At 36.5% G+C, this 24,470-nt stretch overlaps 1 protein-coding gene across 1 annotated transcript in view; it reads left to right on the plus strand.

Moving 5' to 3' along the window:
• The window catches only part of LOC103260770 (ran-binding protein 17), a gene marked incomplete at its 3' end in the record, with an annotated part of 71,652 nt that overhangs the window by 18,683 nt on the left and 28,499 nt on the right, over nucleotides 1–24,470 (plus strand). The window contains exons 5-7 of the mRNA XM_008058424.2: nucleotides 8,912–9,015; nucleotides 14,800–14,888; nucleotides 23,186–23,293. Of these exons, the coding sequence (XP_008056615.2) occupies nucleotides 8,912–9,015; nucleotides 14,800–14,888; nucleotides 23,186–23,293 (301 nt within the window). The remainder of the gene's footprint in view (nucleotides 1–8,911; nucleotides 9,016–14,799; nucleotides 14,889–23,185; nucleotides 23,294–24,470) is intronic.

The raw sequence follows: 24,470 nt of genomic DNA on the forward strand, positions 1-24,470 counted from the left end.
AAATAAGTGCAAAAAAAGTCTCTTCACAAGATAGAACACATGCAGAAAAATAAATGGTTGACTAGCCATATGTGCTTGCATGTTAGCCCTTCCAAGAATCACTTAAAGTTCCCTAGGTTATTTGAAATTAACTTTGTCGATCTAATAAACTATAAGAAAGATAGTATTACCCAAGCCAGTAAATGGAGAGCCTCCAGGGAGCTATTCAGTATAAAATACTTGAATAAATAAAAACCTTTTATTTTGTTTAATTTGAATGAAGGTGAATTCAGTTGACATATATTGAAGAAGGAAAGTGTGGGAAAGAGCTATAACAAAACTGTTCACTTTGTAAACAACTAAAAAGTATTTATTGCAAATTAAGTTTTTACGAACCGCAGTTGTTTTTTTTCCCTTGGACATTTTTTCTCCCTCTCCCTCTCGCGGTCACTCTCTCTGTCCCTATCCCTTTCACCCCTCCCTCTTCCTCCACCTCCACACCTCTCCCTCTCCCTCCTTTCTTGATAGGGTCTCACTCTGTTGCCCAGGTGCTCATGGCAGCCTCAAACTCCTGGATTCAAGTAATCCTCCCACCTCAACCTCCTGAGTAGCTAAGATTACAGGCTTGTACCACCATGTAGAGACAGGATCTCGCTAAGTTGTCCAGGCTGGTTTTGAATTCCTGGTCTCAAGTGATCCTCCCACCTCAGCCTCCCAAAGTGCTGGGATTACAGGTACAAGGCACCATGCCTGCCTATTTTTTCTTGAGCATTTCATGATTGCACTTTATTTTAACTATACTTAGATGAAAAAACTACGTGATTTGATTTGAGTGAGCAATGCATTCCTCAGGTATTTAAACTCTAAGGAGCAGTCATATTTGTAATGACTGGGGGATACTAATACTAAAATGGTATTTATGACTGTTAAGAGATAGTTCTGCCTTGAGAGGTGAGGGATAGTATCTGTATACTTTTGTGACATCTGGAAATATCACTGGCTTAAATTTAATAAATGACTTGAATAAAAAGGGAAAGGTATTCAAGAAATAGCTACTAAAGATAGAAGTAAAAACACCAAGGGAGGAAGGTTTTCCTTTTCTTTATTAGTAACAGCTAGCACTTATTTACAGACTTATAGTTTGCAAACATCTTTTACATACATTATCTTATTTGATGCTTAGAACAGTCCACAATAAACAGGTGTTAGTGACTGGACCAACATCCATCATGTGAGTGGTAGCCCTCTGACCACATGTTTTCACCCACTTTTACTAAACTTTCTTCACCTTTCACCTTCTCAGTCAATTAAGAAATGTAATTTTTTTCTTCATTTTTATTTGAACTGTTTGGACCAAATGATTGATTTGGGCCTTGAGGGAGCCAGAAGGAAAGGAGAAAAAATTACTTTTGGGGCTTCTATGAAATAAATGAATAGACCCACGTTTATTATTTTCCCTATAAAGATATTTTACAGTTCAATAGGCAGTGAAAATCAAATGTAATTTTTAAAATTTGTTCTTATGTCTAATAATTGGCCAATGCATATATCTTCTCATGGATAATGGAACACAGAGGTTAACATCCCAGCAAGGTCTAGCAAGTGAAGGGCTTGATCAGAAACAGCTAATGTTCTGATAGATAGGAAGAATACATCAATATATCACCTGTGTCCATGACTTAGCAGAGACTGTCTGGAAAATAGACACGTGGGGGTTGGGAGAGTGGGCAGAAAGGGGTAAAGAAGCAGCTGGAAATACTTAAAATCTATAATGAGATAATTAAGACTAATTAGCTGGCCCTGTAGGCAAAAAGCAGCCCATTAAGTCCAGATCCAGTTTTAATAACTTACCTGGTTTTGAGGGTAGACAGTCCAGAACACCTCAGGGAATGAGATGCTTCATGGATGAGGCTTTTTGGGTTTGGGTTAAGGTTAGGGTTAGGGTTAGGGTTAGGGTTAGGTTTAGGAAAGGGGTAGCAATAGTCTGCAATGAGCAGTATATTTTTCTTCTGGAAACTAAAATAAAAATTCCAGTTCTCTAGGGAGAGGAATTGCGTGGAGCCTCAATTTTCTCATCTATTAAGTGACTAAATCTACCTTGAAGAGTTGTCATGTGGTTTAAAAAAGATAAAGATATGAAGGGCCTAGAACAATTCCTATCACAAAGCAAGTTCTTAGAGAATATTAATTAAGGAACACATTTATTGAATGCACTTTAGAAGCTTTGACTGCCACTGGGACCTCAAAATGAGACAAGTTCAGTATTCTTAATGAGTCTACTCTGCCCTCAGTATTTGGGGCTATTATTTCCCTAAGGAAGCAAGAGCTGATGACACTTTCTGACAGATACTAAAATACCCTGCCCTGCCTGAAGCCACAAGTCATTTCAAAGCTAGCTATAACTCCTGGACAGTTTAGAGGGAAACTAAAATGAAAACCAAATTCTGGCTCAAATTTAAGGGACCAGCTAAGCACATTTCTCAAAGTCTTACTTTAGAACTTAGAGGTGCTATCCTAATGAAGCATTGGTAAACAGCAGATGATCTGGGCCTAGACCTGGTAAAGCTAACAACTCTACTGAGATCACCCATTGTTATTTGGTTTTAAATGGATTCTTTTCTGTATCCCATACCTCTGTGTCTCGTTTTTGTCTCTCTAAATTGTTCTTAGTTTAGAGCAAAGCTTCGTAACTGGAGACCTGTTACTGTATTATTACTACTGTAACAGATTACTCAAATCAGTGGCTTAAACAATACGAATATATTATTTTACACTTCTGGAGGTCAGGTGTCCAAAATGGGTCTCGGTGAGCTAAAATCAAAGTGTCAGCAAGGCTCTGGGGAAGAATCTGTACCCTTGCCTTTTGCAGCTTCTCTAGACATCCTGCTTTCTCCTTGGCTCACAGCTCCCTTTCCCCAGCAGCATCAGGCCGATTCTTTCTCATGCTGCCATTTTGGTGGTTCTCCTACTTCTGTTTCTCTCTTCCACTTTTAAGGACCCTTACGATGATATTGGACCCACTTGGATAAGCCAGAATAATTTTCACTTTTAAACTCAGCTGATTAGCAACTTTATTATGTTACCTAACATATTCACAGGTTCCAAGGATTAGAACAGACATCTTTGAGGGAATCATTATACTACCTTCCATACTGACCTATCACTATTGCAATGTAATATGTATCATGCAATAAATGTTACTGTTGGCTACCATAGTTTGTAATCACCATAATGATTTCTATTACGTGTTCCTCCTTGCCCACTCCCCCAGCTCTCCAGTAGTTTAGCTGCTATTGCATTCAAGTTTGAGGAAATGGGTTTCAATGTTTTAGTATACATTTGGGGGGAAGCAGATTTCTGTTGGTTTTTTAATCAACATACCATAAAATCCACCCTTTTAAAGTATGTAATTCAGTGGTATTTGGGATAGCAAGAATATTCACAAGGTATGCAACCAGCACAAATTATCTAATTCCAGAACATATTCATCACTATACTGTTAAGTAGCCACTCCTTTTTCCTCTCTCTCCCCCCATCCCCTGGAAACCAATAATCTCCTTTCTGTCTCTGGATTTGCCCATTCTGAACATGTAATATAAGTGGAATCATACAATTTGTAGCCTATATATCTGGCCTCTTTGATTTAGCATAATGTTTTCAAGGTGTATCCATGTTTTAGCATGTATTGATACTTTGTTCCCTTTTTTAGCTAAATATTTCAGTATATAAATGTACCATGTTTTTCCTTTTTTCCATAGACACAAGGTTTTGTTCTGTTACCCAGACTGGAGTGCAGTGGCATAGTCATCACTGCTGCCTCAAACTCCTGGGCCCAAGAGATTCTCCTACCTGAGCTTCCTGAGTACCTGGCACTTCAGGCATGTACCATCATGCCTGGCTAATTTTTATTCTTAATTTTTGTAGAGATGAAGCCTCACTATGTTGTCCTGGCTGGTCTTGAACTCCTAGCTTCAAGTGATCCTCCTACCTTGGCCTCCCAAAGTGTTGGGATAACAGGTGTGAGCCACTGCATCTGACCAGGATGTACTAACATTTTGTTTATCCATTTATCAGTTGATGAGCATTTGGGTTGGTTCTACCTTTTGGCTAGGCTATTATGAAATAATGCTGCTATGAATATTTGCATACCAGTTTTTTGTGTGGACATAGACATTGTTTTCTTGGGTAATTACCTAGGAGTGAAACTACTAGCTCAAATGGCAACTGTAACTTTTTGAGTAACTGCCAAACTGTTTTCACAGAGACTGAACCATATTACATTGGTTGTACCATTTAAGTTGCCACCACTGTAGGGTTTTGTTTTTGTTTTTGAGACACAGAGTCTCTGGAATGCAGTGGTGCAATCATGGCTCACTGTAGCTTTGAACTTCTGGGCTCAAGTGGTCCTCCCACCTCAGCCTCCCAAGTCCACTACTGGAAGTTTTAAATTGTACAAGATAATAAATGAAATGCCCCACAAATAAAATATCTGACAGCCAACGTACTGAAAGAGCTACTACTGTATTTTAATATGACTTCTCTGAAGGAAAAAAATGTTTAGAACTTAGAAAATGAATAACTTTCTGTTGAATCAAATACTCAGAAACCCAGTGTAGGTAACTAGCTTTGGGTTTTAACTAAAAGCTGAAGAATTTATTATTTTTACCTATGCATGACCAAGAACTTACATTTTCCTGATGGAAATAAAAATATTTGTCTATAAATTGGCATTTTACCTTCAAATCATATTGGTTTCTGGACCTTTATATTGTTAGAAAAATCTGGCAGTTTCAATTATTAGTCATAAAATAATCACATTTGGCATACTAAATATATGAGTGCATACTTGAATATGAAGTTAAAAGACAGTGAGCTCTTGGTTTTTTCTTTCACATCAGAAATAGCATATGATACTTCTATGGGTAAAACAAATGAGGAAAAATCTTTAATAGATGTTGTATAAAGTTGTTTGTATGTTGTAAACAAAAAATGTCCAGCTCTCCAGCTTAAGTAGTGCAGCATATTACTTTGCAATAATGAAGGAACAGTGCTAACTAAAACATAAACATTTCTGTAGTAATGATGCACCAGTGGCTCACATCTGTCTACCTTAAACTCAAATGATTGCCTAGGAATTCTCTTTTCCTCATCAGAACCACACTGATTGTTTTTCATCGTCTTCTGACTTTATGCAGCTCCAAATTCAGGATTCTGTGACAATAACTTTAGTCCCCACCTCTGATGCCTTCCACTTTATCAGAACCATAAAGGGAAGAGCATGAACTTGAGAGTAAAGCAGACCTGATTAGGGATCCTAACTCACTGACATTTACCAACTGGAGGACGTTGGGCAAACTGCTTAACTCCTTTGAGCCTCTCTGTTCACATGTAAAACAAAGGAAATCAAGCAACTTCCTGGGATTGTTGAGACCATTAATGACTTGCAGCAGTGCTGTGAACATAGTCACATAAGTGTTTTTAAGGTAAATAAAGTACCAAATTAATTGCCTGCATGTAAGCACCAGGATGTAACTGTTGTTACTCTTAGTCACTCTACAAATATTTCTTGAGTGCCAGACTTTATTCAAGGCATTGGGGATATGGCCTTAATCAAAATAGACTATGTTTTTCCCCCAAGGAACTTATATTCTAGTAGAGACAATGAACAATAAGTGAATAAATATGTAAATTAATAGCCAGTCATAGTAAGTCCCACTAGAAAAGTAAAGCAGGTTATGGGATGGGAAAGTGATAAGGGTCGGGGGCACTGTGGATATCATTTTAGATAGAGTGGTCAGGGAAGGCCTTTCTGAGGAAGTGACATTTAAATGGAATTGCTGCTCATATTACTGTCTTTATAGTATTTGCTCCCTGACTTCTTCTTGCACATTTTGGTGGCTTGTGTCTTGTGCTCCTGTTATCTCTGTTTGCCTCAAAATTTGATTGGTGAATGAGGTGGAGTGAGGAAGTTTGTTGATCTGTAGCTCAGAATATTAAGTAAGGAGTTGAAATGTTGCCATTGTAAATTGGTCTTTGTTCTGAATAAACATCTTTACCTTAGAGAAGCTTTGTTCCCAAAAGAAGGGTACTGGACTGACAAGCTTGTATTCATACTTTTTTTGATTACCATAATCACCTCTCTAAGTCCATGTTAAACTCAAGACAACAAAAGTGCTAATGGTTGCCATTTGTTAAGTGCCAGGCACTTAGCAAGGGGAATTACAGATGTTTTGTCATTTATTTAATTCTCACAGCTAACTTTATGAAGTAAATACTGGGTCTCTTTATTACAGATGAGGACACTAAGGCATAGATGAGTGAAGTGACTTTACCCAAAAGCAGATGGCTAACATTCAAGCTTAGATAAGCCAGCCAGCCTGCCTTCCTGTCTTTCTTCCTTCCTTCCTTTCTTTCCCTTCCTTCCCTCCTTCTTGAAACAAGATCTTGCTGTGTTGCCCAGGTTGATGTCGAACTCCTGGGATCAAGCAACTCTCCCAGAGGCACATGCTACCACACCCAGCTAAGTTCAGACAAACTTTCTAAATTCAAAGTATTTATTGTTTCTAGCACCTTTATATACCTATGGTGATAATTGTCACTGTTCTCATTAATAATTTCACATTTAAAAAAATGTTTTAGAAGAGTAAGATTACATGGCATAAATATAATGTACATATATAATGACTTTAAGATTTGATAAGGTTTACTTCATTTATTTATTATATTATTCTATATCAGGTGTTAAGAAATAAGGACTTTTTAAAATTCACCTTTATTGAGCAACTACTTTTCATGCAAACACAGTATTTCCGTAGTATATGCCAGGCTCTGTCTGTGCTAATAATATAATAACTAGCACTACCAACTACTATTTATTATCTTCTGTTTTTCATGTATTATTATAACAATATTTACAATAACCCTCAAAGATAGGTACTTTTTTATCCTTATGTATATGAAGAAACAGAGACTCAGAGTGGTAAGGTATCCAAAGGTAAACATTATATGGTGGTGTTAGACACCTGGACCTGTTGACTGCAGAACCCTACATCATTCTCCCTCACTGAGAAACACAAAAAGATGCAGTCTCAGCTCTGCAGAAGCTGATCTGAGCATAACATCAGTATATGCTTGTAGCGCTGGTTGTTATATATATACATTATACATTTTATCTCATTTAATTCCCACAGTAACCCTGATAAAATGATGGTAGTGGTGATATAATGTAGGTGCCATTGTTGTTATTATTAGATATACGCTTAAATATCTGCAATACAAAGCAGACTGATAGTATACTAACAAATCAGACAAAATGTTATGGGAGTTCAAAGGGAGAGGACTCAGTTGGGACTTGAGAGAGATTAGCTTAGACATTGAGAAAGATATCATTTGACCTGAAGAATAAAAATATTATCTGTATAGGTCTAACGTTATCAACAGTTGACAGAGGAGGGTGCATCTAAGAGGAATAACATGGTCACATAGCCAGTTGATAGAGAGGGGATTATAATTTGATCTGCTTTACTCTTCACCCAGGACCTGACCTGTGTCTAGAACAGCACATGAGAAAAGACTCATTGGCTTTTCAGCATCTCTTTGTGAACAAAATTAAGTCTCCCAGTCTGTTTGACTTCTGAAACAAAGTATGTGAGGTTGAAGGGAAGAGAGAAATCACAAAAGATCACTCAGCCAGTTCAGCCACTCCTTAAAAGTCAAGGGATCCTCCTGATCCTGCCAAGACCTCAGTTTCTTTGTCTGTAAAATGGTGTATAAGCAGTGTTTCTAAAGCATTTGCAGGCATATGAATCACCTGGAGTACTTGTTAAAACAAAACAAAATTGCTAGACCCCACCCCCAGAGTTTCTGATTCGTACTTCTGGGATGGAACCTTGGGAATTTGTGTCTAACAAGTTTGCAGGTGATATTGATGCTTGTAGGTCAAGGACCAAACTTTGAGGACCACTGGTCTCGTCTCTGAGAGCTTATTTCCTCTCTAATGTTCCATTAAAAAAAAACAAAACTCTATAAAGAAGCAAAGAAATCAGGAGGTCTGAACCATACAGTTGTACCTCCAACTAAGTATGCCACCTTAAGCAAGACACCTAACATTTCTCTGCCGTTTCTTTAGTAAAGTGGGGCTTGTAGCTCCCTGTAGCATGGGATGAATAAGAGAATTCAATTTCTTATTTAAAAGAAGCCCCTTTTGAAAAGAATACCGTATAGATTATCAGTTATGTATATCCATGTATGAAGTAAAGATTCCTGTTTTGACAATATCCTTAAGGAAGTTACAGTCTACCTTTAAAGTGAAAAATTAATAGGAAATTTCTCTTTTCCCTCTTTTCTATTTAAAAAAAAAAAAAGGAAGCTTAGTATTAGAAGTGTACCCATGGAGAATGTATTTAAAATCCAAATGATTCATAAGGGACCCTATCCTTTTTGGCAGATAAAAGTTTCCCTGCCATGTATTTAACAAATTAATAAAAAGAACATAAATAAAAGAGAATAATAACTTAGAGCTATCTGGGCACCTGAGTCTGTGAGCCCTTTAGGGCCTTGGCACCTAAAAAGAAGGAGAAAAAAAGGACCCTGTCTCTCAGTCTTTGAAAGTGGCCTTCCTTGAGGCACTAAGGAAGCTCTAGGGGCCCTAGGAGCTAAAGGACTGAGATGCCTGGGGCATTAATCTGTTAGATCCAATAAAGAGCCAGAAAAAAAATGGCTGGTAAGTAATTTTGCTATTTCATTTGGTGCAAAAGAGAAGGCAAAACACCAGAATATTCAATGAGCCAAAACACAAAATGTGGCATGGATGTGAATACAGCCTGACACCTTCTTGGGAACATTTCTAAGCCTGAATGAAGCACTCAGTGCTGAGGCTGATGTACAATACCATGCATTTTAAACCATGGTGACCCTTTTGTTTCTCTGATAGGCGAAGATGAGGATGAATTTGAGAATTTCATGCTACCTCTTACAGTTACTTTTGAAACAGTGTTACAAATATTCAACAACAACTTTAAACAAGAAGATGTAAAGGTGGGTTTGTTTCCAAACATGAGGAAAGACCATTTTGTTCTTTCTGGGATAGCTGGTTCCAGAAAAAGGTTTTGCATATCTGCATGTGCTCTGTGCCTCCTCGGACCTTCTTTCCCAATTGCATGTGTCTTTTGAATTGTACTTTTATCTAAGCACTTTTCTAGTTTCTTATACAAATGGGCTTTGAGGCCAGCAAATGGTTTTGGTCAGTTTGTTTAGAATTAGATGGTACAGATTTGTCTCCTGTGGTAGTTACTATCTTTAATATTAGAATATTTCTCATGGTTACGCCACTTTAAACATCTCTGTTCTCTCAACTACCCTGCACGGTGTGTTTCAGTATATCTATATGGAGGAATGCACAAACATACACATGATAAAACACTAAATCTCTAAATATTTTTTAAACAAGAATTTATATAAATCAAGACTTTATTAAATGGCTAGGCATATATGTATAAATAGGAACTGGTCTTGAAGTATTGCATTCTTAAACTGAACAAAGTGATTAGGATAACTGATAGCTAAATAAGGTTTTTATGTGCCTGTGGGAGCCATATTAGGATTGATTTGACAAGTCAGTTCAGCTGTGGCAACAGTCATAATATCTAAGACAACATTATGTTTTATTAGTAAAATCCTTAAGTGTAGCAAGCTGTCTGTGACAAAACAGCTCCATATTTTAAGGTGGGGGATGGGAAGCACACGGTCTGCTAAATAGAAATAATATCTCCTGAAATTATAATGTATTGGAACAATATTAAATAAATTGACACTGATTATTATTTTTAACAGACTAATAAATGCACTCCAGAGAATGTGAACACCTTTGCTGGTGATGCTTGAGTCATATATTTTATTGTCATTTGAAATATTTGGAAACATTAACCATCCTTTGCATGGCTTCTCTTTCCTGAAAAAAATTAGCTATTCGAAGCCAAAGAGGAAAATGGTGGCCTTTGGTGATTATTTTTATGTAATTTTTCTATCAAAAATAATTAGCTAATGCTATATCTTCTAATTTAAAATAGTTTTTGAAATGAATGTTTATCAGTATGACATAGTCATAGAACTTTAAAACCAAACAGATTTGTACAGATTTTTTGTGTGTGTTTATAGTCTTCCTAAAAACTTTCACCAGACTTTTCACTCAGGTTAGCTGTATCTTTTTTTTTTTTTAAGAAAGTAGGATTTATTGAGAGGACAGAAAAGCTTCTAGAGCAGGAAGGGACCGAGAGGTTGCCCAGCTACATCTTTTAGATGTCTTCCAAATACTTTTAATTACCAACAAAATCTTTGCAGCTTTAAGGTGGCTATTGCCCTTTATCAAAAAGAAACAGTGAAGTTGAAAAGCATCATCTTTATAAAAATTATGTTCTCATTTGAATATTCCATTATATTCCAAGCCTGTTTTGATGTAATCCCATCTAGTTTGATAGAAACCGTCTTCCTACAGTCATTTTTAATGGAGTTCCAGTGATATATCCCTAAACCAGCAAGTTCTTAACGACCCTGGAAAGTGACTGCTTGATTACACTTTAACGGTATTTGCAAATAAAATCACAAGTAATTAAGGGGAAATCTCCAGGCTTTTGAGCAAGTTTGATGCATGATAACTGCCTGATTCAGCTTCATCTAGAGTAATGCTGTGTAGGCAACAGCTACTGAGATCAATAGCAACGTAATGATAGTGGCAGAATTAAGTGAGTAACCTGAGAACTGTGCCTCAGAATGCATGCAGCTGCCACGAACCAAGGCCACACAGTGCACTCCGTGCTTCCGTCCTAAATGTTCATCAAAAGACGCCCTGCAGGAAAATGGAGTTAGATGCTCTTTATTGCTGATCGTGTCTCTTGCCACATTTATCAGGGAAATTGGATTAGCAGTTGGCAGCTGCAGGTAGACAAGATTCTGCAGTGATTAAATATGCAGCTTGGCTGCATTTGTTGTGACAGACCTTTAGTAAATTCTACTGTAAGCACCATCTGTCTAATTTGTATAAAGAAAACTTGGTGCTTTAAGCTACCGATAAAGAACTAAATCTGTTGCTTTATCATAAACAAAACTTTTGCACTAAATGCTTTTAAATGTAATTTATTAGGTTAAGCCTATTTTTCTATCATGATGAATAAATAATACATACAAAAGTGCTTTCAGGTACTTCATTTTGCAAGTACTAGAGATAAAAACATTTCTGTTTTGTTCTTCAATAAAGTATTTAGTATTCCAATCCACAGGAGGTGATGCTGTTAAAATATCTCTCTGAAAATGCCACAGGACTGCCAAATTCATTTAATTTGCAACCCTTACCAAGATTTTCTAACTCCCTATTTATAGATATTTTTCAAATGCAGATTTTAGGATGAACTTAAACATTAAGGACTTATGTTGCCAAATTGAAATATAGTTATGAGAGGAGAAAATGCTGCTAAACTCTTAAATTTAAGAATGTATAGCTTTGTTTTCTTACTTAGTCCTAATAGAATTGAAGAAAATATTGAATTTTTGTCTTGGGTTTTTCTCTTCAAAGTAAAGGGAAAAGTAAAAAAAAAAATACCGTGACAAATCTTGGCTTTAGAGTATTATTTCAAAATATATGTTTTCCCCCTGCGATTGTATTCGTAGTAAAATATAGTCCAATACTTCTCTGACTCATGCATCATTTTTTATTTGGCCCATGACGTCATTGGTTTTAAGGAAAATGAATGAAAACTTCTCAGAGAAAGAGGAGCAGTTAAATAGGAACCTGCTATCTTTAGTCTCTTCGTAAAAACTCCACAATGTTAAATTATTTAAAATCCTTGATTTTCAGCATGCACACATTAAAAGTTTTCGCACTAAGTGCCAAATGTTGCAAACAGCACTTTAACAGAATGATTTTGCTTTGATCCCTGTAGCAGTTCCTGAATAATTTATCACAGGTTATTGCCTTAATTCTGGAGAGGGATAGAGCAATAAAGGCAGATGAAAACACTCCAGTTGAAACACCTTGGGGCCTGCTCATTCCTCTGACACGGCTCTTTTGTTGGAACTATTTAGAGGTTATTAAGATGTGTCTTCAGAATTAAGAGTATGCTATAAGGATGAAGACAGCCATCTTAATTCTAAAGACAAAGCACAATGACCCTTAACCTTCTTTTTCTTTGTTGTTATTATATAGTAGAATTATGAGGATAATATTATAGCTGCCCCCAGTAGTGCCACTACAGTAAAGGGTCTGTCAGACTTTCCATTAGAAACCCTGTTTTGGGGGTCAGGGTGGAAGGAGCCTCGTTTCAGCTGTTTCCCAGCCCATTCATCTCACACTTGGCACACAGACAAGTTCACCATGCAGCAGACTAAAGCACTCAGCAGTTTCTCCTTAACTATCCAAAAAAGAAATCCATAGGATTAGATCCCCAGACCATCCCACTCCCCAAAACAGCCTCTCTAAAAACACAGGAGCCTCTCTACTAGATTGGATCAGCCTAGTGTTAACCAACCAAAGGAGAAAGGCAACTTTTAAAGGAAACCTCTTTGTACTATTTTAAATGAGATGGTAAACTATGGCTCCTCCTCCCCTAAATTTCAATAAGATCACTACCCTCTCTTGGATTATTTAGTAACCTGGTTGAGCTCCTTGTTAGCAGCTTTTCTGTCTCATAACAGAGCTGGGTATGTTTTGTCTATTGAGAAAAGACTCTCTTAGTGGTTTATCTGTGTAGATAATTACAGCATTCGCTACTGCTTTGAAATAAAAGATATTTTTTGAGCAAAAGGAATCTATTTCTTATTCACATTAACACTGCATTTTTCTGTCCAGTTGAATTTATATAAAACATACATTTAGTTATTGTACGCTTCTTCCCTATAGTAACTTTTTTTAGACTAAAACATTGATACAATTTCATAGCTACATTGTACTGCATTTTTAAAAACCCACAGATTTGAGTCAATTAGAGCACTTCTATTAATTTGGCATCTTATAAGAAGAAAAATTGTGCTGAAATAACAATTAACCTTTTTTAGATCATGAGGATAAATAACCTAAATTTTTTTATTAAGAGCCTTTTGTACTAGGTACAAAGAAAGTACAACTGATCCGAGTACAGTGATGATAAGATTACTTGAAGAATAGTCTGAAACTTGTAAGCATACATAATAAAAATGGAGCAAAATGGCCACTTTAATAGAAAGACTACAAAGTCAAGTAGTCAGAATAGAATAGTTAGAAGAATGCTTCTTAGAAGGTGTATTTTGTTCTAGAGGCTGTAAGTAATGTGGAAAGCTGAGAAAGAGGAACAGGTTCCAGGTGCTGTAAAGGCTATAAAAAGGGCAAAATGTTTTTTTGTTTTTTGTTTCTTAAATAGTCACTCAAAACTACAAGGAGGGCAGCTGGTTACAGAAAAACAAGGATGGTGAGGTTATGAGAGAAAAAGGAGTAAGTGATTTAAAGAAGCTGAAACAGAAATTCAGAGTTTTCAGATTCAGAAATTCAGACAGCCATTATAATATAAACTATTAAACAGTATAAAAAATGAATATTCTTATAAGCAACATCCAGTTATATTGAATCACCTTTTACATAGAGTGAGGAGAATGAGAATTCCAACTACTGAGAATGTAAACTATTATCTGCTACTTTGAAATGTTGTTATTCAGCCATTAAGATGAGGGTCAGGATTCAGAATCTCTCCTAAGTGATAATTTAAACTCTTCTTAAACAGGTTTTCATTTATTACTAAAATGTGAGACAAGAGAAAGTTTGGTAAAAAGAAAAGTTCAGATACTACTTTCTGGCCTAATATTACCACTGAAACAGTGTCTTCAAACATCACAGTTGTATATCTCAATTATCCCACCCCCTTGTTTTGCAATTATGTTTATTTGCACTCTTTGTTCTGACATTCTAGCATCTGTTCACGGGTTTTCTTTTTCTCTTTCCCATGTATCATCCTAAGGACAGCTTAATTAGGAGTCCAAAGTATAAGTCAGATCTCTTTTATTCAAGAGTCAAGTTTTTGGGTTTTTTCCTCTAGAACTAAATGCTTATGGAATATGTATCATGCTCCTACTAGGCATTTTCACATCAGTTTATTTCTCACAATACTTCTGCGAAAGAGACGTTATTAGCCCCTTTTATAGATGAGAAAACTAAGCCTGATAAATTGTCCTGCCTAAAGTCTGAGAGCTAATTAAAGCTGGGATTAAAATTCAAGTCTTAAGATATCAAATACAGAACATTTTCCTTACACCTTTTCCTTGCTTGGGGAATGCAACTGCTATTCTGGGTATATCACAGTATCAGTAGTTTACCTGGCCAGTTTTATTTTGTCCTAAAGATAGTAAGGATATTCATTAGGAATCGATAAATGCCAGTGCTTTTTCAGGATGAACTCTAAATTGGTGTGGTGGGACTGATTTCATGCAGACCAATATTATTAAGATTTGCTGTTATTAAATAATGTCTGAACCTTGTGCATATCTGTTTTGTGAAATTATCAATTCTGGTCTTTTTTCCAATTTAACATTATTTGGAAAGAAATTATATTAAGAGTCTGAATGTTTAGCTAAGCTACTGGAATTATGACTTAGCTCCATTTCTAAGAAACAAAGTGGAATCGGTCAGCAGATTTGATGGTCTGTTTGTTTAAAGAGTCTATGGTTTTCTATAGAAAGAGATCTGAGCAAGACATTTTAGCTAATGAATCAAAATCAGATATGTGGTCATTATTGCCTGATTATTACTCCATCTGCTCTGCGCTAACGTGAAAATCAATTACTGTGTCTCTTTCCCACTGACAGCGTATGTTGATCGGGCTGGCAAGAGATCTTCGAGGGATTGCCTTTGCACTGAACACAAAGACCAGCTACACCATGCTGTTTGACTGGATGTATCCTTATTACACTGTGACAATACCAGCTCTGTGCACAGAGGGATGCCAGGCCCTTCGCTTTCATTTAATAGTATGGCACAGTAGGGAAGAGGAAACAAAGCTAAATGAACTAATGTGTAATCAGCTAAAAATTACAGCACAGTGGCAGCAGTGCAGATAACTGAGCACAGCATTTGGAGACCCAGCTCAGAGAGGTCACTTTTTTGGTGCCATTAAATATTGACAACTTAAAAATCACTTTCCCCAAATGATTGTTTATGTTGGAGTTGAAGGAATAATTTGACTAACATCTTTACTAAGGATCAATGAATCCTACCAGTTGATATTTTCAAGGAGATTTGAGTCTCTATCTCAATTAGCAGGGATAGGAAGATCATTTTATCTCGTTGCCTAACTTATCATGCCACAGTTTTTCTTTTTCTTTTTTCTTTTTTTGAGTCACTCCTCTGTCCCCCAGGTTGAAGTGCAGTGGCATGCTTACAGACACTGCAGTCTTGACCTGCTGGACTCAGGCAATCCTTCTGCCTCAGCCTTCTAAGTAGCTGGAACGATAGGCATGCGCCACCGCACCCACCAAGCTAATTTTTTGATTTTTTGTAGAGAAGAGGGCTTGCCATGTTGCTCAGGCTGGTCTCGAACCCCTGAGCTCAGGTAGTTCTCTCGTTCCCACCTCCCAAAGTGTTGGGATTACAGGCATGAGCCACCGCACCCGGCATACCACAGTTGTTCATCATCATGAAAATTAATGGACATGGAAAGGGTGAAATAAATGGCCAGATTTTTTCATTTGGTATAAAATTTGAATTTACCTTTGCCAAGGGTTAGTACAGATCCCCAAAAAAAATATTTTGCAGAAATGCTTCGTCATGTAAGAGTAAAAAAGCACATAGACTTTTGGTATCAGAAAGACTAGGCTTGAAATCCCAGCTTTTCATGTATTATAAACCATGGCAAGTACTTTCACCTAAAACTTAGTGTTCTCATGTGAAAACAATTAATCTAATATCATGGCTTATTGTGACCATTAAAATAGGTAATGCACTCTGTATATCTGGCACATTTTCAGTAGTTGTAAATGACTATTAATAATGTTTTAATATGTTGTATGAATCATCTTTGATCTCAAAAAGAAGTGACAATTTATACAATTCATAAGTGTTATAATGGTTTCATACTTTTTATACATGAAACCATCAGAGCCCATGAGAATAATATAGTCTTAAAGCTAATTAACTCTTTAAGTTACACTACTTCTCAGTTGCGTTGTTCCAACTCTTCATATTCAAACTTGCTTGTAAATTAAGTGGCAAAAGAAACTTCTCAAAGGCAGTTTTCAACTACTGTGCCACAGTTGTAGCCAAAAACATAAACTAACGGGATTTAGACATGTTCTAGGGAGAATTCTACATATTACAAACATCTTTAAACATTAATTTGAGTAGTTGCTTATATTTTTAGTTACTATTAAAATCTATTTCATCAGATTTATGTGCCCAGAGAAGAGTTAGCAATAAGATTTTTTGTGTCATTGAGGAATGATACACATGCTTTATGTCAGCATATAATGTGAATTTTCAGAAATTGTCAATTTTAACATGGGAAGTTTTAAAATTCTCTCAACTGACTGTACTGGAATTACATATGACCCTTTTATTTCTATGCCTCTTGTTAAGAGATAGGACTTTGCTGTGTTGTCTGGCTGGACTCAAACTGCTGGTCTGTAGGAACCCTTCTACCTCAGCCTCCAAAACAGCTGGGACTACAGATGTGCACCACTGTACTCAGCTTGACCCTTTTATTTCTCTAAACATAAATTAGCAGCTTCCAAAGTCGAAACTTTCGTTTCTTTGAAAATTCATAATAGTCTTTTTTGGCACTGTAATATTGATAGTGATCTTGAAACCAAGCGACAACTTTATGCTCTTCAGCAGTTAACGTTTCATGTTGTTCAGCAATTAGCGTTTCATGTTGTTCTCTTCAACAATTTTAATGAAGAATCAGTGTCAGAAACCTTCCCTTCCATGTCAAAGAAATATCTACCATAACTGATACTGTCCAAAATTTAGAGAAAATATTGTAATTTAATTCTTAATTAATGTTAAAAACACATTTTATTTCCTTAGCTCCTTTTTTTTTTTGATGGGGGAGTGGGGAGCCTATCTGAAATGAAACTTTTGTCCAGCAGATGGCAGAAAATAGCAAATGGAAAATCTTGGGAGTTAATGTTTTGTTTTGAACTGCAAACCTTTGTCTCTTTCATTTGACCACAACTGTTGAAGTTATTAGGATCTGGGGCGAGGGCAAAATGTCAGTTATGCAGGAAGCTGTGTTAGATTGCCAAATGGGGTGGTTTGGTACTGACCTTGCTTATAATAATTGAGTTTCGGTAGCAAATCAGCTTCCTTGGGAGAAGGCCAAAGGCTTTTCATAATTGTATTGACAACAAAATGAATATGATAAATGGTGTTCATTCAGTTGAGACAAGATTTATAGTTTTCCTTTGGGCGAAGGATGAAGAGCAAATCTTTATAATAATAGTAAAATTTGTTTAAAAGTTACATTATTTGATAATTCAAAAAGCTTTATTAAAATATTTTGAAATATTTTAAGCAGTTTCAGGTGATAAAGTACAGATTATTTCCAAAGTATTCAAGTAATGCAAAAATGAATAAGTACGATTAAAAAAACCATGGATATGAAAGTCATTTATTCTTCCTGAAATATTGATATGTCAAACTGTCAGTGATGATTCCCACATTACTGCTGGGAAAAGTGTATTTGCCTTTTATCCACATAAATGTGTGTTCTTTAATTTGTTATACAATTCTTAGCATGCAGAAGAAACATCTTGTAAGAGCGCATGTCATCTTAAAGTCAAAATGCATTTTATTTATGGTGATTATTTGATAAAATGCTATTTTAGTGGTTAGCTATTTAATTCAAAAACATTTCTATAAACACTGACTGCATTAACTGCTGCACAAACTACATTGCTTATCACTATTTCCTTCCAGAACTAATTTGCCTGAAACTTCACAGCAACCATCCTAATAAATGATTCCACTACTGGAGAATTGAAAGAGGACCATTGACATACTTCTTTGACCTTGTGGTGGGAATACCATGATAAGAAAATACCTTATCTTGCAGTGCATTTAATCAGCTTATTTACAGTTTTCCTAGATCATACTTAAACTGAAATATCAAAAATCCAAGACTCGGCACAGTAACTCACACCTGTAAACTCAACAGTTTGGGAGGCCAAAGCAGGAGGATTGCTTGAGCCAGAAGTTTGAGACCAGCCTAGCCAACTTAGGAAGACCTCATCTCTACAGAAAATTAGCTGAGCATGACGGTACATGCCTGTAGTTTCAACTACTTGGGAGACTGAGGCAGAAGGATTGCCTGAGTCCGCGATATTGAGTCAACGGTGAACCATGATTATACCATTGCATTCCAACCTGGGCAACTGAATGAAACTCCACCTCAAAAAAATATATATGTTTATTTATATTTACACAAACACACACAGAGGGAAGTTGAAAAAAAATAAAAGAATTCACAGGACGTTATTTTCTCACACTTGGTCTTTTAATTGTCATAACCTGATCTTTGAGCCCACTGTTTTTTAATTAGGAAATTAGTGTTCTTTATTAACATGCATAAACACATTATACAAAGACAATGCAAGACAGTAAGATATGTAGAAGAGCACAAACCTTGGAATAAGACAGTCATAGATTCCAGTTCTGGTTTCCCACTTAACAATCGTGGGTCTTGAGAAAGTTGCTTAATATCACAAAATCACAGTTTTCCATAAAACAAGACTAATAATACTTATCTCACAAGTATGTTGTAAGAATTGGTGTAATTCTATGATTATATAAAGGCCTAGTACAGAGTGTGACATAAAGTAAATACTCCATGGCTGTGCATTCCATTCCTTAATATGTAATGAGACAAAGGAATCCCGTTGGCTCACTTATTCAGACACAAATCCTACCCCAAATAGAATGAGTCAGATATCTACCTAAATGGCTATACTAAAATACAGAAAAGTGGTAAGTACCATAATGAAGATACAAATAGGAGAGTGATTGCTTTGAGTTGGCAAATCAGGAAAAGCCCTGGAAAGGTGAAGATGTTGCCCTTGATCTAACCAAGTAAGTAAAATTAGACCAAGTGGAAATAGGAAGACAGGTTTTCAGTTGACGTAAACATCAAGTTTAAGAAGGGAGTAGTGGAGATGTTTTGTTATAGATACCACTTATTTCATGGTTGGAAATGTAGGTTGTCTAGGACTCTGGAATATCAGGCTAAGAAATTTAGACCTTTATTCCATAGGTAGTATAAAATAATATATACAGTTTTGATTGACTAACAGAACCAGAATTGTATTCCAGAAGAAAGTAATAGGCAATATTATGTTGGATAAACTGAAAAAGAGAAGAAAGTAAAACTGAAAAATCATCGTTCAGCAAGCATTTTCTGAGCTTCAGTTCTGTACCTGGCAGAAGTAATGCAAGAATGAATAAGATAATTGCTCTTTAAATGCTCACTATCTCATGGATATACAAATAACTAATAAACAATTAAATGTTAGTGGGTTATAATGAAGATGACTGCAAAGGGTCATATGAATGTGTATGAGGGAGAGATGGGTGTTTCTGGCAAAACAGGGAAGGCTTCCCAGGAGAAGTGAAAGTTGGGCTAGGCTTTGATAAATGGATAGGCTTTTGCCAGACAGGAGAGGAAAGGCTTCCAGCAGCAGTCCTTTCATGAAAAAAGGTCCAGGTGTTTGCTTGTTCGTGGAGCAGCTTTAAGCTCTGACTGGCAGGCTCTTTCTGTTCTGGAACCACATCCTCAAACTCTTAACTTCTGACACTTTTCACAACTCTTGTTGCCATCTAGTATATTGCAATACTTTCTCTGCTGTGAAATCCCAGAGGGAAAGAACTATATTTTTACTCATTTCTATTTTCTTGAGGTCCAACACATAGCAATTACAACTAATGGAGGGATGAATGGATGAATGTTGTGAGACACTTTGCCCTTTTTTGTATTTGGCATCCTACAAGTCATTGGATATCATTAATGCCTTTACTTTTTCGTTTTCCTGATGTAGACCTTAGGAATTCATTGAGAAGATCTAGGTGAAAACCCAGTTAGGTCTGTGCCTCTTCTACCAGAGGTCTCTCACTCTATTCTTCCTGTCTATATATTCATAGTCCTCACAAGGCCACTGGAAAATTAAACTCCTAGATTGGGTTCTGATTCTCACCCCATGATCTGAACTTGGCATTCTTACTCTGAAGCCCTTTTAACCTCCCTGCTTAGTAGACCTCCACTCTGCTTTCCAGTAATCACTCATTTTCTTTGTGGCGGTCACCTCTGTCAGAAGCATATTAGAATTGGCACCACTCTCATTCCACACAGAAAAGAGAGCATCCCCTCATATCTCCTGACTTTATTCCGTAGTGAATGCAGTGTGCTCTGAAAAATATGATGATTCTGATGCCTTTATAGAATGCCTTGCAAAGAGGCATGTATGTGGTTCTGAGGTTCTGAGATTTGAGTCTTTCTAGTTTTGTGATGAACCTTTCAGAAGCTTTTCCATTAATGGTCTCTGGGATTGTATTCAGAAGATCTCTTGGTGGAATGTTTTCTCACCTGTGCTGGTACTGCTTCAGAATTTTATTACCCAAAGCATCCCTTTTATGTGTCTGTCACCCTGATTTGAGCATGAATTCCCCAGGAATAAAAGATAGCCGGGCTCGGTGGCTCAGCCTATAATCCCACACCTTGGGAGGCTGAGGTGAGTGGGTTCAAGACCCGCCTGGACAACTTGGCGAGACCTCATCTCTACAATAAATCAAAAAATCAGCCAGGCATGGAAGTGCATGCCTGTAATTCCGGCTACTCAGAAGGCTGAGGCGGAAGGATCGCCGGAGCCCAGTGGGTCGAGGTTGCAGTGGCCAGGAGCGGCCACTGCACTCCAGTCTGGGTGACAGAGTGAGACTCCAACTCAAAAAAAAAAAAAAAAAAAAGAATAAAAGATATCTTCCTTAACTCTGGGTCCCTGTCCCATAGCATAGTCCATAGCACGTAGGAAAAAAACAAAAACAAAACGATAAATTATCATTTTGACAACAGTCAAAGTTAATGATCAAGATCACTGATTTTTTTATCCATTGAAACCTCGTCCCCACATATTCACTCACTTCTGATTTCCTCCGCTTTATTTTCCTTGACAGTGCTTTCTAGCATATTGTATATTATATTTTGTCTTATTAGAATATAAATTTCATGAGGAATGTCTAATTTCATGAGAGATTTTCTAATGCTTTGTTCACTGCTGTCTCCAGAGAGTCTAAAACAGTGTTTGTCATAGAACAGGACTTCAGTAAATAGTTGTTGAGGAAATTGTTTCATTATATACAAATTCAGTCTTAACATGGTATCTCTAGTGGGAGAAAGTATCGCTTTTTGCACTTTTAGAGGACACATCATGCTTAAACTTATAGAGGGCTTGTTTTTATTGAACATTATGTAAACTATTTTCTAAAGCTTCAAAGTGTAATATGAAGTTAAAAAATTAGTTATAGTCAAATATTCTACACTTCTTTTTTAGGTTGCAAGCTTATAGCAACAAACACTTATTGAAATCTACTTTATGTCAGGCCCACACATACAATAAGTACATAGTGCCTTCCCTCAAAAAGCTTATAGCAGGAGAGATACATAAGTTCTATGATAATGCTAGCATAGAGTTCCACAGCCATACATAGGATACACTCTTAAGCCAGTAAGAGGATATGGGGGGTAAGTTCATGTGATGTCAAAGAAGGCTTCCTGAGGGACAAATAGAAATTAGTAGGGAGATGGTAGGATCTCTGCCTTTAGAAACTCATTGTCTATTAGGGAAGAAAGATAACACAAACAACTGGCCGTAATATACCGCATTGTAAGAGAGGTATGGTCAAGAGTGCTCATTGGATATAGATGAGGAAGCGATTGATGCATTTTGACAGAATAGAGGAAACATGCCAGGGAGTGAAACTTGAGCTTAAGTATTGAAAGGCAGGAATGTGTTCAGCAGAAGAAGGAATCTAAAGGAATGGAGCCAAGAGTTGGCATTGGTGGATTTGCAGGGAGATGTGAATGTCCAGATCAAAGAGCAGAAGTGACAAGAAGCAGAGCTCCATGTAAACAGGGGCCAGTTCTTAAAAGACCCCAAATGCCACGCTAGGGAGTTGAAAACTTTTTCTAAGAGTAGGGAAGAAAATTATGGTGACCCTTCCTTCATCATGGAGATTTCTACCCAGACCACACAAAAAAGGAACACCATTAAGTGATTCCATTCAGAATTTTCATCTGAAACAAAATGACAAGTCCATTGGAAAACATCAGAAAAAGAAAGACTTGAGGATTGGGAAAGAGAATGGGAAGTGGAGGCAGAGGCATAGTCAGAGTTCTGCTGTAGTTTTGGGCCTTAATCTTATGTTTATCTGTGTACTTAGAAGGAAGTAGCCAGTTGTAGATTAAAGGGCCAGTGGAGCCGTGTCAGAGTTTTCCAGTTTCTTATGGTCTTTGGTATAGACTTATCAGAGGCATACACTCCTTAGTACTAATAAGGATGTTTGAAGATTTCTCCTTGGGGACTATCTTTTAGCAACACTGGCCTTGCATAGATTAAGTTACCCAAAGCTTCTCGTCAAGTCAACATCCCAGATGCTCCTTAGAGCTACAATGGGACCAAGCAGAGCAAGTCAACAACTTTAAAATGAAGAATAATATAATTTTGAAACTGGGAGATAGATACATGGGGTTTATTGTTACTATGTGGTTTTTTTTTTTTTAATTCTCTCTACTTTTATGTATTTTAAAAATTTCATAATAAAAATATTTTTCCTAAGTAGTTTGGTACTCCCAAGAAACTGATAATAATAACCTAAATATAACTTTATCCTCATCAACTAAATTTATTTTCCTTTTTTATGACATTAAGCATAATTCTTTAAATGTGCTACGTATACTTTGCATTGTGTCTTTTACACAGTACGCCAAGGATAAAGCAATATAATGTATTGACTATTGCAAATTAGAGCAAATCACTTGCGGCCCTCCAAAAATGTATGCATAGCTGTGTAGGTTAGGAAGAGCAATGCATAAAATTGCCATTGTGTAGCATGAACGTAGACCAAATATGGATTCTCTTTTTTTTTTAAGTGGCACTAATTTTCAGTAGCAATATTTCTTTGGACCCTTAAATTCCTTAACAGGCTTTGTAAAAGGTACCCAACATATCTTCCCATTCTTCAGAGGGCTGTCGAACGATGGTATAGAGAGCCAGCGTGTACTACTCCCATCTTGAAGCTTATGGCAGAACTGATGCAAAACAGGTAAGCTGTGTGACAGGAAGTGAAAAAAAACAATCTAGAATTCTCCAGAGGTCAGGCTGTCCTTCCTGATGTGTGCATTTTCAAGGGATTTAGCAAGAACCCAGGAACCAAAACTTAAGGTGCTCAGTAAAAATAGAATTAGAGATGTATAACTGAAATATTTTAAGAGGAAGAAGTGTAGTATACTTAGTTGTACATGGGAACTATGGGAAATCTAAAATATGCTGGAAGACTGCAGCCACCATTATTCAAAATATTCCAAGGCACAAAATGGAAGTAGGGCAGCTATTTTAACTATTTCACTGCTTAAATGCAATTCTATAGAACTTTAAAGCAGAGAAGAAATTTAGAGGTCTCTGAGTTGAGATGCTTCTTTTGATGAATAGGAAACTGTTCCAGAGCAAATCATGGTCACATAGTTGTTTACCTCAGAAGCTCTGAGGCTTCTAAATTATGCTTCTTTCTTTATGTCAAGATGTGTGTATTTGAAAGATTTATGCTCTCACAATTTTTGTGAAATAGCAGCTACAGCACTTCTCAGAAATTGCTTAATTGATCTTATAATTTGCACAGACCAACAGATGTAAATGTTCTACATATAAGTATTAACAAATATATAGGTAAAAAAAGAACAACTGCAATAAGCTAAATGTGTTTACCTCTTTAAAATGTGGCATTGTGAATATGACTTGGTGCCACATTACCTGTCACTTAGCTGTCCTGTTTCATCAGTTCCTCTTTGTAAACTGCGTGTTTAGAAGGCAGATATCCAGACAGGGAAGGAATATGGGTTGCAGCTCTAATTTTATCTCTGGTGCTGAGTTTTTCACGGCAATAATTTAAAATTTTTACTCTAAAACAAGAGGTGATGGGAGAAGACCTGGTAAGTAAAGAAATGTATTATTCTTTTGAAAGCTGTAGGTTTTTTAAAAACCACCCTCATCGGTGCCTTAAATATTAAACAAATGATAGTTTTGTATTTTACATTAGAAATGTACTTGCTTTTTAAATTATATTTCAATTTTTCAATCACATAATTGATATTAACATTATATATCACTGATATAATATTTAATACTAAAGGAAAAAAATTATTGCATTGTATATTATAAAGTATTTTATGTCCGCTACGGGCAGATACTTCTTATTTAGCACAGCTGTCCTAAGAGCTACCTAG

Source organism: Carlito syrichta, unplaced genomic scaffold (assembly GCF_000164805.1).
Source record: "Carlito syrichta isolate Samal-C Ts95f unplaced genomic scaffold, Tarsius_syrichta-2.0.1 Scaffold303335, whole genome shotgun sequence".
Taxonomy (NCBI): domain Eukaryota; kingdom Metazoa; phylum Chordata; class Mammalia; order Primates; family Tarsiidae; genus Carlito; species Carlito syrichta.